The sequence below is a fragment of the Dendropsophus ebraccatus genome, chromosome 1 (assembly GCF_027789765.1).
Source record: "Dendropsophus ebraccatus isolate aDenEbr1 chromosome 1, aDenEbr1.pat, whole genome shotgun sequence".
Taxonomy (NCBI): domain Eukaryota; kingdom Metazoa; phylum Chordata; class Amphibia; order Anura; family Hylidae; genus Dendropsophus; species Dendropsophus ebraccatus.
The window spans coordinates 231,008,491-231,023,687 of NC_091454.1; the positions used below are offsets into that span (position 1 = coordinate 231,008,491).

A 15,197-nucleotide genomic window follows, 5' to 3' on the forward strand; every position below is an offset into this window, starting at 1 on the left:
GGCGATCACCGGTGCGGGGACTGGCCGGGAATGACCCCACATTCTGCCCCAACCCCTCAGTGACCTCCGATAGCTGAGAGGAGGGGGCTGCGGGCATTACCGGCGCGGCTGCACTATTCTGCACCATCCCCATAAAGAGCTGATGGCAGCAGAATAGAGCCCATTAGTGATCGCCGTAAAAATTCATATCGGCGGTCACCAATAACATAATACATGTATTCTCTGGGTCACTACGGTTACGGCGATACCACATTTGTGTAGTTTTTTTTAACTATTATCACTTTGGCGCAATAGAAACTATCTTCCTAGCCAAAACCCACAAAAACTGTCGCTACATTGCAAGATCCATAGCGTTCTTATCTTTTGCGCGACAGAGCTGGTTTGGGGCTTATTTTACGCGGGAAGATCTGTAGTTTCTATTGATACCAAGTTTTATATGTATATGACTTTTTGATCTCTTTTATGACGTATTTTATAAAGTGGATTGATAAAATACAGCTATTCTGGTAGTTTTTTTTTTTTTTTTTTTACAGCGTGTGTCGTGCGATATAATTATTGATATAGTTATATAGATTGGGTCGTTACGGACGTAACAATACCAAATGTGTATAGGATTTGTGTTTTTGATCAATTTTATGTAATGGTTTATAGTGTATGGGGAATGTAATGCATTTTTATTAAGGGGGGGGGCTGGGGGGATTGTGTTTGTTGCACTTTTTTTTTACACTAGTGTCCATTACTGTAGACTAGTGTAACACTTAGATCACATCATACAATACACTGTACTGCTTCTGCAGTACAGTGTATTGTATAATGGGACCATCCTGCTGACAGGCAGTAGCACGGCCACCCCTGTCAGCAGGATGGCTTATCCATGGTAAGCCCAGAGGCCTTCATTAGGCCCCCGGAGTTACCATGGAGACGTCAGGGGACCGGACGGCGCCGCGGCACCTCCAATCATGTAAAGGGACAGCGGCATTTAACAGGTTAAACTGCCCGGAGCGGAGAATCTTCCGCTCCGGGCAGTTACAGGAGGGGGTCAGCTGTCATACTGACCGCTGATCCCCCGCACTGCCGCTGACGGGCGGCAATTCATACCGATACGTACGCCGTTAAAAAGGCGTACGCATCGGAATAAAGCCCATTAGTGGCCGCCGTGAAAAGGCAGAACAGCGGCCACTAAGGGGTTAATGGGAAAAAACGGTAATGGAAAAAATGGGGGTGTAACTTATTTGGGGAGGGGCTTTGGGCTTTTCCCTTGGGGACTATTACATTTCTTTTAGAGATGAGCGACCCTGGAGCAGCTGGAGTCCATCCGAACCAGAGCGTTCGGCATGTGATTAGCGGTGGCTGCTGAAGTTGGATAAAGCCCTAAGGCTATGTGGAAGTCATGGATATAGTCATTGGCTGTCTCCATGTTTTCCAGACAACCTTAGAGCTTTATCCAAGTTCAGCAGCCGCAGCTAATCACATGCCGAACGATCGGACCCGAACCCGGTTCGCTCATCTCTAACTTCTTTCTCAGATCAGTAACAGTGGTCAGTGCTATGCCATAGCTTAGCATTGATCAGCGTTACCTGCTATGATCTCAGAGTCCGCTCTATGAGAAGCTAGCCCATCGGTCCACACGGAGGTCAGTAAACAATCGGTGACAGGAGCTCCTCCTGTCACTTATGCCGCTATGAAGCATGCTACTGAGCGTGCTTTATAGCTCCATAGCGAATGAGGTGGTATCTGCCACCCATGTGGGGATCTAGTGGGCTTCCTGTGTCACACACAGGCCTCAGAAAGAAAGGACCACCGTGCAGATTGTGTGGCCTTTTTATTACAGTGTTTTCCAGGCACCATCTTGTGTTTGCAGCGCCAAAGGTGTCAAAATATAAGAATTTGTTTTGTGATTGTCAGGGGTCTCATCACCAAGACCCCACATGTCAGTATGACAAATTCTGACACTTTTTTTACGCTGTTCTGCATGCAGTCTAAGTTATATGAAAACTTTATTCTGCAGGTCTTTACAATTACGGTAATACCTAATTTATGTACTTTTTAAAATTGTTTCATACTTTTATGCAATAAAAAACATTCATTGTTAAAAAAAGAAAAAGTTGTAAACGTCGCCTTTTTAAGCACTGTAGTTTTTTACATTCTTTACTGACAGAAGGCACATTTTGTGCGTAATGAAGTGACTTTTTAACCCTTTAAGGACATGGCCCATTTTCGTTTTTACGTTTTCGGTTTTTCCTCCTTGTGTTTAAAAGGTCATAGCACTTGCATTTTTCCACCTAGAAACCCCCATGACCCCTTATTTTTTGCGTCACTAATTGTACTTTGCAATTACAGGCTGAATTTTTGCATAAAGTACACTGCGAAACCAGAAAAAAATTCAAAGTGTGGTGAAATTGAAAAAAAAAACGCATTTCTTTTATTTGGGGGAAATGTGTTTTTACGCCATTCGCCCTGGGGTAAAACTGACTTGTTATGCATGTTCCTCAAGTCGTTACGATTAAAACGATATATAACATGTATAACTTATATTGTATCTGATGGCCTATAAAAAATTCAAACCGTTGTTAACCAATATACGTTCCTTAAAATCGCTCCATTCCCCGGCTTATAGCGCTTTTATCCTTTGGTCTATGGGGCTGTGCGAGGTGTCATTTTTTGCGCCATGATGTGATCTTTCTATCGGTACCTTGATTGCCCATATACGTCTTTTTGATCGCTTTTTATTACATTTTTTCTGGATTTGATGCGACCAAAAATGCGCAATTTTGCACTTTGGGATTTTTTTGCGCTGACGCCGAGGTGCTACGGCCAGGAACCAACCCGGATTAAATAACATGAATTAGGGAATTAACTTTATTCAGCTTATTGGCAAGTACCCATAAACCTAATATAGGGCGGTAAGGGCCACAATCTAGAGGTTTCTTATATGGTTTGAGGATAAGAACTATAACAGCTCTATAAAAGGATTGCGGAAAAGATTTCTTGTCAAAGGAGTTAAGAACGCAAGAAGACAAAAGAATATCTATTGCAAATAGGCCTCTAGAGGTAGACCATCAGGGCCTGAGGCTTTTCCTGTGCCGCGTCCTGTAGGGCCAGTTCCAAATCCCCCATTGAAATGGGGCTTCTAATAGTAGTTGATGCTCCGCTGTGAGTACACAGAGTTACTTCACCTAAATAGTCAGCTCACTCGTACAGCGCAATTTAGTCTGATAGAGATCCCGATAAAACGCCGAAAACCCATTAAGGAAGTCCACATTGTGGGAGAGGAGGGTACCATCTGCCGCTGCTATCCACAATATGGCCCGGGTGGAATTATTTGGGTGAATAGGCTGTCCCAGAAGACTACTGGACTGGTTCCGTAAGTCAAAATATTGTTAGGCATTAAAGAACTGCTTGCACTTGATTTTTTCATGTAGGTAGTGAACATCCTGCCGCCCCGGCTGATGCCAGTCACATCTATTCTGGTCCGTTGTGTCAGCCAGTGTGTTAGGGAAGTGGAGTATCCACAAGTCCTCCAGCCTAATTCCATCATCACCTGACTAAAGAGAGTATGGTCGGGGAGCGTCCCTACGTCAGGCACAAGACCCCTAAACCTATCCATGTGCGAGGTTATTAAGATTAAAGTCGCCCATACACATAACCAGGGCCCAAGGAAATGTGTCAGAAAAGCGTACAGCCTCCTGAATGATGTGGAGCGAGGCTGGCGGGGTATACACAGACCCACTATCACCACATGAACACTTTCCTGTCATGCTTGAATGAAACCCCCCTACCCTCCGGGTCACCCCAGGTTCCCACTGTAGGGATGGCTGAATAGGGAAACACCATGGGAGTATGAAGTATGCGTGGAGTGTAGAGACCACTGTATCCACGGGCGCTTCATATACTTCAGAGAGGAGTTTTTCATGTGGGTTTCCTGCGGGCATATTATTTGTGGGCTATGGTTTTGTATATAGGAGAATACTAAGGACCGCTTTTGGGGTGTGCTGAGACCCCTAACATTTACATAATAATTAGATAATAGGCATAACACAGAGTGCACTTGCTTCCTTATGAAATAGCCCTACACCAGGTAAGATAAGAGAAAGAACCTTAGTACGATAGAGAACGCCGTCTAAAGAGGCTAAAAGACCGTACCCCCCTAAGGAGACAGGGAGAACCTGCAAATACTCAGGGTTTGAAGCAACATTTTTAGTGTTACAGTTTTGGGGGTACACGCCACATTTTGATTATCTCACCTCCCTAAAATGACATAGAAGGTTAAAAATGTTATCACCATCATTACGAATACAGTGTTACCAAATGCATGGACTTTCCGCCTAAATGTGGGACATTGTGTGTTATGTGGGATGGTGGTTTTGTTAAACTAATTTTTAGGGTATGTTCACACTGAGTAAATCAGGAGGAATTCAGGATGTCACTTCTTTGATCGGAGAGCGGCGACAGCGGAGGAGCACGCACTCCCCCACAGACTGGCTATGGCACACTGAGACAGGTAAAACTCTGCCTATAGTGAGAACATACCCTAAGAGACTTGACTATGTGATCTTCTGATCACACATGTAATACACTGCAGGGTATTCTACTCTGCCTGCTTCCCTGTCACTAACCTGTTCCTGCAGATGGGTGTACAGTCAAAGGGGAACCAACAGCAGGTTAGAGGAGTCTATGCTGCTGATACGTTACTATTGCACAGGAGACATGGAGGAGAGGGCATGTCTCTTACCTTCCTGCTCCCCGATGCTCTAACCTGCTGACAGTTCCCCTTTAATGTTTCTGTACAATATTGATGTGATAACTTTTATACTTTTCTAATAAAAGAATTACAGGATGTATTGTAAAGCATCAGCAATCGATAAGTAATATCCTCGTTAGTATAGTGGTAAGTATCCTCAACAGAGAGGCTTAATATCACTTCTGTCTCCATTCAGCGCTATGGCAACACTGCGCGCGCACACGCACACGTACACGCGCACACGCGCACACACACACACACGCACACGCACACACACACGCACGCACACGCACACGCGCACACACGCGCACACACGCACACACACGCACACACACGCACACACACGCGCACACACGCACACACACGCACACACACGCACACACGCGCACACACACACACACACGCACACACACACGCACACACGCACACACACACGCACACACGCACACGCGCACACACGCACACACACGCACACACGCACACACGCACACACGCACACACACGCCAATATTGGTGGATAAGCAGATCCTGCAGCATTAGTTCTGTGAAACCTGTTGGTGCTATATACATAAAGATTACTATGTACACAGTGACCTCACCAGCAGAATAGTGAATGCAGCTCTGGAGTATAATACAGGATGTAACTCAGGATCAGCAATATAATGTACATGCGCCTTTACATCACTCTTAAGTGTCATGCATATGGTGGCACGCTAACTCTACAGGCCTGAAAGAGAAGCAAGCAAGCTGTATGATGCTTTCTGGTACCTTTGTATCTATAAAATGGCAGAGTTTTGAGACTTTGTTCGATAACCTTAGTATACTTAGTGTACTGTTGGGTGATGGACTCACTCTGCACACAGGCCACATGTTCCTCTGTTAAAGCTGGGGCCGGGACCTCCTTCTCAGCAGTAAGGGTTAAGCCTCCTTGGCTGTGGGGTCCATTTGGTGCAGGGCCGTCCGGAGTTACGATACTGCACACGTTGGTGATGAGGATGGCGTCGGACTCCGAGGGGAGAGGAGAAAAACCATTGGGAAGTCCAAACGCTGAACCTGGTGGCAAAGAAAGAAGCGTGATGGGGTCTGAGTATATACAGAGGATTAAGGTTGGGATGTATCAGCTCCTCACCTGCATCCTCTTCCGATTTATGATTGGCCAGTGAGGGCTCCTCCATGAGTCCTAAGCGTTGTGCTTTCCCCACCTCCATACCTGCAGCGCCTCCTCCTCCTTCCCTCCTCCTGGCCCCTAATCGCCTTCTGCGCCCCCCCAGACTGCCCCATATCTTCCAGTAGAAGGGCAGGGAGATTGTCCTCTTATAGAGGCGCATGTAGAGGGAGCGCAGGACACGAAGCCGCAGTCTCCGCCCCCTGCGTTGTCTTGGGGGCTGCCGACATGTTTTCTTTACTTGAGACTCCTCTTCATCATCTGGTTCCCAGCAGCCATCCTCCCGGATACTGAACAGCTTGCTGTGCTTCCCAGGGGGCAGGAGGTGGCTGGCAAGAGAGGGAAGATGGCGCTGAACTGGAGTATGCCTCATCGTGGGAAGCTGGGAAACAAGAAAAAGCAAAGCTTTATACCGGTATACAGCGACCAACAATGCAAGAGAAAGACACAAGACCCTTATGGAGGAAAAGAAAGGACGGCAAAAGAATATCCCAATATACAGCACAAACAATACACGAGAGACGAGACCCCTATAGAGGAAAAGGATGGAGGAGAGAGGACGGCAGAGATGTATCCCAGTATAAGGCCACCAACCCTACAGGAGAGACGAGACCCCTATAGAGAGGAGGATGGAGGAGAGAGGACGGAAGAGATGTATCCCAGTATAAGCCCAACAACCCTACAGGAGAGACGAGACCCCTATAGAGAGGAGGATGGAGGAGAGAGGACGGCAGAGATGTATCCCAGTATAAGGCCACCAACCCTACAGGAGAGACGAGACCTCTATAGAGAGGAGGATGGAGGAGAGAGGACGGCAGAGATGTATCCCAGTATAAGGCCACCAACCCTACAGGAGAGACGAGACCCCTATAGAGAGGAGGATGGAGGAGAGAGGACGGCAGAGATGTATCCCAGTATAAGCCCAACAACCCTACAGGAGAGACGAGACCTCTATAGAGAGGAGGATGGAGGAGAGAGGACGGCAGAGATGTATCCCAGTATAAGGCCACCAACCCTACAGGAGAGACGAGACCTCTATAGAGAGGAGGATGGAGGAGAGAGGACGGCAGAGATGTATCCCAGTATAAGGCCACCAACCCTACAGGAGAGACGAGACCCCTATAGAGGAAAAGGAGGATGGAGGAGAGAGGACGGCAGAGATGTATCCCAGTATAAGGCCACCAACCCTACAGGAGAGACGAGACCCCTATAGAGGAAAAGGAGGATGGAGGAGAGAGGACGGCAGAGATGTATCCCAGTATAAGGCCACCAACCCTACAGGAGAGACGAGACCCCTATAGAGAGGAGGATGGAGGAGAGAGGACGGCAGAGATGTATCCCAGTATAAGCCCAACAACCCTACAGGAGAGACGAGACCCCTATAGAGAGGAGGATGGAGGAGAGAGGACGGCAGAGATGTATCCCAGTATAAGCCCAACAACCCTACAGGAGAGACGAGACCCCTATAGAGAGGAGAGAAGATGACAAAGACATAAGCCAGTATACAGCAACCAACACCACACAAAAGAAGAGACCCCTTAAAGTGTCACTGTCAATAATTTATAATTTTTTTGCAGAGATCAATAGTCCAGGCAATTTTAAGAAACTTTGTAATTGGGTTTATTAGGCAAATCTGCCATTATCTGCATTCAAAAAGACTTTCCCCAGGTACATCAGTCGGGCCCTGTCTGTTCTATGAAGGGGAGATTAGTCAGCAGCAGAGAACATAGCATTACACAGCAGGGAGCCGCTGAAAGCCCCTAGTCTGACTTCAGAGGAGATAGCCTGTAAATTAACTCTTTGTTGTCCTGTTTTGGTGCCTCATCTCCCTCCCCCTCTCCATAAACAACAATGAAGACAGGGGGGAGAGCTTCAAGTGCTTCAAATGATAAAAACACATTTTTCAGCTAATAAACACAATTACAAAGTTTCTTAAAATCGCCTGTACTACTGATTTCAGCAAAAAAAAATAAAAAAATTTAACAACAGTGACACTTAAAGAAGAGGAGAAAGGACGGCAGACTTAGGGCCCTATTACACGGCACAATATTCGGCCCAATTACTCCTCCGTGAAATAGAGACAACGATCAGCCGATTAAACAGTCACCGGCTGATCATTTCTTTAGACTCCGTGAATCGGCCGTGAATCGCTTTGTGTAACAGTGATGAGCGCCCACACGGATAATACTTTAGCTGTCCATATTGCCAATGATCTCCTGCGCTCTGTATGTGTCCAGGCAGTGCACGCAGGAATGTGGGGAGGTAAAGTGGGCAAGGGCTTCACGGACATCGCTAACGAGGTCTGTGCAGCCCTTGCTAACGATTATTGGGCAATATAAGGTGTGTTTGCGCAGAAAGATTTATCTGACAGATTTTGGAAGCCAAAGCCAGGAATGGATTTAAAAAGAGGATAGATCCCAGTCTTTCCTTTATGACCTGATCCCTGTTTATAATCTGTTCCTGGTTTTTGCTTCAAAGATCTGTCAGATAAATCTGTCTGTGTAAACGCACCATGATAAAGCCCAGTAGATTGGCCCTGGATTACAACATTCATCAGCCCGTGTGATAGGATATAGAGGGGGCAGTATATACAGTGTATAGTATACAGGGAGGCAGTATATACAGTGTGTGTGTGTGTGTGTGTGGGGGGGGTAGTATATCCAGTGTATAGTATACAGGGGGGCAGTATATACAGTGGGGGGGGGGGGGGGGCAGTACATCCAGTGTATAGTATACAGGGGGCAGTATATACAGTGGAAGGGGGGAGGGGCAGTACATCCAGTGTATAGTATACAGGGGGCAGTATATACAGTGTATAGTATACAGGGGGCAATATATACAGTAGGGGGGGCAGTACATCCAGTGTATAGTATACAGGGGGCAGTATATACAGTGTATAGTATACAGGGGGCAATATATACAGTAGGGGGGGCAGTACATCCAGTGTATAGTATACAGGGGGCAGTATATACAGTGGAAGGGGGGGGGGGGGGCCAGTACATCCAGTGTATAGTATACAGGGGGCAGTATATACAGTGGGGGGGGGGGGGGGCAGTACATCCAGTGTATAGTATACAGGGGGCAGTATATACAGTGTATAGTATACAGGGGGCAGTATATACAGTGTATAGTATACAGGGGGCAGTATATACAGTGTATAGTATACAGGGGGCAGCATATACAGTGTATAGTATACAGGGGGCAGTATATACAGTGTATAGTATACATGGGGGCAGTATATACAGTATATAGTATACAGGGGGGCAGTATATACAGTGGGGGGGCAGTATATACAGTGGGGGGTAGTATATACAGTGTATAGTATACAGGGGGCAGTATATACAGTAAGGGGGGTAGTATATACAGTGTATAGTATACAGTGGGCAGTATATAAAGTAGGGGGTAGTATATACAGTGGGGGGCAGTATATACAGTGTATAGTATACAGTGGGGGGGCAGTATATACAGTGTATAGTATACAGGGGAGCAGTATATACAGTAGGGGGGGCAGTATATCCAGTGTATAGTATACAGGCGGGGCAGTATATACAGTGGGGGGGGGCAAAATATCCAGTGTATAGTATACAGGGGGCAGTATATACAGTGGGGGGGGGGGCAGAATATACAGTATATAGTATACAGGGGGGCAGTATATACAGTAGGGGGGGCAGTATATCCGGAGTATAGTATACAGCATACAGTGGGGGGGGGCAGTATATACACAGTGTATAGTATACATTGGGGGGGCAGTATATACAGTGTATAGTATACAGTGGGGGGTGGCAGTATATACAGTGTATAGTATACAGTGGGGGGGCAGTATATACAGTGTATAGTATACAGTGGGGGGGGGGGCAGTATATACAGTGTATAGTATACAGTGGGGGGGGGGGCAGTATATACAGTGTATAGTATACAGTGGTGGGGCAGTATATCCGGAGTATAGTATACAGTGGGGGCGCAGTATATACAGTGTATAGTATACAGTGGGGGGGGGGGGGGCAGTATATACAGTGTGGGGGGCAGTATATACAGTGTATAGTATACAGTGGGGGGGCAGTATATACAGTGTATAGTATACAGTGGGGGGGCAGTATATACAGTGTATAGTATACAGTGTGGGGGGGGGCAGTATATACAGTGTATAGTATACAGTGGGGGGGGCAGTATATACAGTGTATAGTATACAGTGGGGGGGGGCAGTATATACAGTGTATAGTATACAGTGTGGAGGGGGGCAGTATATACAGTGTATAGTATACAATGGGGGGGCAGTATATACAGTGTATAGTATACAATGGGGGGGCAGTATATACAGTGTATAGTATACAGGGGAGAAGTATATACAGTAGGGGGGGCAGTATATACAGTGTATAGTATACAGTGGGGGGGGGCAGTATATACAGTGTATAGTATACAGTGGGGGGGGCAGTATATACAGTGTATAGTATACAGTGGGGGGGGCAGTATATACAGTGTATAGTATACAGTGGGGGGGGGGCAGTATATACAGTGTATAGTATACAGTGGGGGGGCAGTATATGCAGTGTATAGTATACAGTGGGGGGGCAGTATATGCAGTGTATAGTATACAGTGGGGGGGCAGTATATACAGTGTATAGTATACAGTGTGGGGGGGGGAGTATATACAGTGTATAGTATACAGGGGGGGCAGTATATACAGTGTATAGTATACAGTGGGGGCAGTATATACAGTGTATAGTATACAGGGGGGGGGAGTATATACAGTGTATAGTATACAGTGGGGGGCAGTATATACAGTGTATAGTATACAGTGGGGGGGCAGTATATACAGTGTATAGTATACAGGGGGGCAGTATATACAGTGTATAGTATACAGTGGGGGGGGCAGTATATGCAGTGTATAGTATACAGTGGGGGGGCAGTATATACAGTGTATAGTATACAGTGGGGGGCAGTATATACAGTGTATAGTATACAGTGTGGGGGGGCAGTATATACAGTGTATAGTATACAGGGGGGCAGTATATACAGTGTATAGTATACAGGGGGGCAGTATATACAGTGTATAGTATACAGGGGAGAAGTATATACAGTAGGGGGGGCAGTATATACAGTGTATAGTATACAGTGGGGGGGGGGGCAGTATATACAGTGTATAGTATACAGTGGGGGGGGGGGCAGTATATACAGTGTATAGTATACAGTGGGGGGGGCAGTATATACAGTGTATAGTATACAGTGGGGGGGCAGTATATACAGTGTATAGTATACAGTGGGGGGGGCAGTATATACAGTGTATAGTATACAGTGGGGGGGGGCAGTATATACAGTGTATAGTATACAGTGGGGGGCAGTATATACAGTGTATAGTATACAGTGGGGGGGGCAGTATATACAGTGTATAGTATACAGTGGGGGGGAAGTATATACAGTGTATAGTATACAGTGGGGGGGGCAGTATATACAGTGTATAGTATACAGTGGGGGGGGCAGTATATACAGTGTATAGTATACAGTGGGGGGGGGGCAGTATATACAGTGTATAGTATACAGTGGGGGGCAGTATAGATACAGTGTATAGTATACAGTGGGGGGGGCAGTATATACAGTGTATAGTATACAGTGGGGGAGCAGTATATACAGTGTATAGTATACAGTGGGGGGGCAGTATATACAGTGTATAGTATACAGTGGGGGAGCAGTATATACAGTGTATAGTATACAGTGGGGGGCAGTATGATACAGTGTATAGTATACAGTGGGGAGCAGTAGTATACAGTGTATAGTATACAGTGGGGGGCAGTATATACAGTGTATAGTATACAGTGGGGAGGCAGTATATACAGTGGTATAGTATACAGTGGGGGGCAGTATATACAGTGTATAGTATACAGTGGGGGAGCAGTATATACAGTGTATAGTATACAGTGGGGGGGCAGTATATACAGTGTATAGTTATACAGTGGATGGGGCAGTATATACAGTGTATAGTATACAGTGGGGGGGGGGCAGTATATACAGTGTATAGTTACAGTGGGGGGGGCAGTATATACGTGTATAGTATACAGTGGGGGGGGGGCATATATACAGTGTATAGTATACAGTGGGGGGGGCAGTATATACAGTGTATAGTATACAGTGGGGTGGGGGCAGTATATACAGTGTATAGTATACAGTGGGGGGGCAGTATATCAGTGTATAGTATACAGTGGGGGGGAAGTATATTACAGTGTATAGTATACAGTGGGGGGGGCAGTATATACAGTGTATAGTATACAGTGGGGGGGGGTGCCAGTATATACAGTGTTATAGTATACAGTGGGGGGGGGCAGTAGATACAGTGTATAGTATACAGTGGGGGGCCGTATATACAGTGTATAGTATACAGTGGGGGGCAGTATATCAGTGTAAGTATACAGTGGGGGGAGCAGTATATACAGTGTATAGTATACAGGGGAGCAGTATATACAGTGTATAGTATACAGTGGGGGAGCAGTATATACAGTGTATAGTATACAGTGGGGGGGGGCAGTATATACAGTGTATAGTATACAGGGGAGCAGTATATACAGTGTATAGTATACAGTGGGGGAGCAGTATATACAGTGTATAGTATACAGTGGGGGGGCAGTATATACAGTGTATAGTATACAGTGGGGGGCAGTATATACAGTGTATAGTATACAGTGGGGGAGCAGTATATACAGTGTATAGTATACAGTGGGGGCAGTATATACAGTGTATAGTATACAGGGGAGCAGTATATACAGTGTATAGTATACAGTGGGGAGCAGTATATACAGTGTATAGTATACAGTGGGGAGCAGTATATACAGTGTATAGTATACAGTGGGGGAGCAGTATATACAGTGTATAGTATACAGTGGGGGGCAGTATATACAGTGTATAGTATACAGTGGGGGGGCAGTATATACAGTGTATAGTATACAGGGGAGCAGTATATACAGTGTATAGTATACAGTGGGGGGCAGTATATACAGTGTATAGTATACAGGGGGGCAGTATATACAGTGTATAGTATACAGTGGGGGGGGCAGTATATGCAGTGTATAGTATACAGTGGGGGGGGCAGTATATACAGTGTATAGTATACAGGGGGGGCAGTATATACAGTGTATAGTATACAGTGTGGGGGGGGGCAGTATATACAGTGTATAGTATACAGTGGGGGAGCAGTATATACAGTGTATAGTATACAGTGGGGGGGGGCAGTATATACAGTGTATAGTATACAGGGGAGCAGTATATACAGTGTATAGTATACAGTGGGGAGCAGTATATACAGTGTATAGTATACAGTGGGGGAGCAGTATATACAGTGTATAGTATACAGTGGGGGGCAGTATATACAGTGTATAGTATACAGGGGAGCAGTATATACAGTGTATAGTATACAGTGGGGGGCAGTATATACAGTGTATAGTATACAGTGGGGGGGGCAGTATATACAGTGTATAGTATACAGGGGAGCAGTATATACAGTGTATAGTATACAGTGGGGGGCAGTATATACAGTGTATAGTATACAGGGGGGCAGTATATACAGTGTATAGTATACAGTGGGGGGGGCAGTATATGCAGTGTATAGTATACAGTGGGGGGGCAGTATATACAGTGTATAGTATACAGGGGGGCAGTATATACAGTGTATAGTATACAGTGGGGGGGGCAGTATATGCAGTGTATAGTATACAGTGGGGGGGGCAGTATATACAGTGTATAGTATACAGGGGGGGCAGTATATACAGTGTATAGTATACAGGGGGGGGCAGTATATACAGTGTATAGTATACAGTGTGGGGGGGGGCAGTATATACAGTGTATAGTATACAGTGGGGGAGCAGTATATACAGTGTATAGTATACAGTGTGGGGGGGGGCAGTATATACAGTGTATAGTATACAGTGGGGGAGCAGTATATACAGTGTATAGTATACAGTGGGGGGGCAGTATATACAGTGTATAGTATACAGTGGGGGGGGGGGGCAGTATATACAGTGTATAGTATACAGTGGGGGGGGGGGGCAGTATATACAGTGTATAGTATACAGTGGGGGGGGCAGTATATACAGTGTATAGTATACAGTGGGGGGGGCAGGGTATATTACAGTGTATAGTATACAGTGGGGGGGCAGTATATACAGTGTATAGTATACAGGGGGGGGCAGTATATACAGTGTATAGTATACAGTGGGGGGGGCAGTATATGCAGTGTATAGTATACAGTGGGGGGGCAGTATATGCAGTGTATAGTATACAGTGGGGGGGCAGTATATACAGTGTATAGTATACAGTGGGGGGGGCAGTATATGCAGTGTATAGTATACAGTGGGGGGGGGCAGTATATACAGTGTATAGTATACAGGGGGGGGAGTATATACAGTGTATAGTATACAGTGGGGGGGGGCAGTATATACAGTGTATAGTATACAGTGGGGGGGGCAGTATATACAGTGTATAGTATACAGTGTGGGGGGGGGCAGTATATACAGTGTATAGTATACAGTGGGGGAGCAGTATATACAGTGTATAGTATACAGTGGGGGAGCAGTATATACAGTGTATAGTATACAGTGGGGGGGGCAGTATATACAGTGTATAGTATACAGGGGGGGGCCAGTATATACAGTGTATAGTATACAGGGGGGCAGTATATACAGTGTATAGTATACAGGGGGGCAGTATATACAGTGTATAGTATACAGTGGGGGGCAGTATATACAGTGTATAGTATACAGTGGGGGGGGGCAGTATATACAGTGTATAGTATACAGTGGGGGAGCAGTATATACAGTGTATAGTATACAGTGGGGGAGCAGTATATACAGTGTATAGTATACAGTGGGGGAGCAGTATATACAGTGTATAGTATACAGTGGGGGAGCAGTATATACAGTGTATAGTATACAGGGGAGCAGGCAGGCAGGCAGAGGAGCGCTGCACACGGTGCGGTAGGAGGTGTCTGTCCGGTCCGTCCCCCCGGGGCCCCCCCGCCGCACTCACACTTCCGCTGCTGCTCTCCAGGGGTCCCCGCGTCCTCTCATCCCCTCCTCTGGTCCCCGGGCCGCGCTCTTTTCTCTGTCGTCGTCGGTCGGGCAGTCGCTGTTCAGTGACGTCACACGGCCGCGCCAATACCTCCTGCAGGGAGTGGGGCCGGATCGCTATGGTAACGCCGCCCCCGTCCCGGAAGCACCGCCATTTTTACTCTCTCACTGCGGCATTTGGAGCTTGTGCAGAGCGCCCAGCGCCATCTTGGTGCTCCACCACACCGCAGTCATGTTGCTG

The 15,197-nt window shown here is 46.4% G+C and overlaps 1 protein-coding gene across 1 annotated transcript in view; it reads right to left on the reverse strand.

The window, feature by feature from the left end:
- SENP3 (SUMO specific peptidase 3) overlaps positions 1-15,060 on the reverse strand; it is a 30,727-nt gene extending 15,667 nt beyond the window's left edge. The window contains exons 1-3 of the mRNA XM_069950218.1: positions 14,916-15,060; positions 5,871-6,288; positions 5,594-5,794 (exon numbers count right to left, since the gene is read on the reverse strand). Coding sequence (XP_069806319.1) covers positions 5,594-5,794; positions 5,871-6,279 — 610 coding nt within the window. The 5' untranslated portion in view covers positions 6,280-6,288; positions 14,916-15,060. The remainder of the gene's footprint in view (positions 1-5,593; positions 5,795-5,870; positions 6,289-14,915) is intronic.
- Positions 15,061-15,197: the final 137 nt, after the last annotated feature.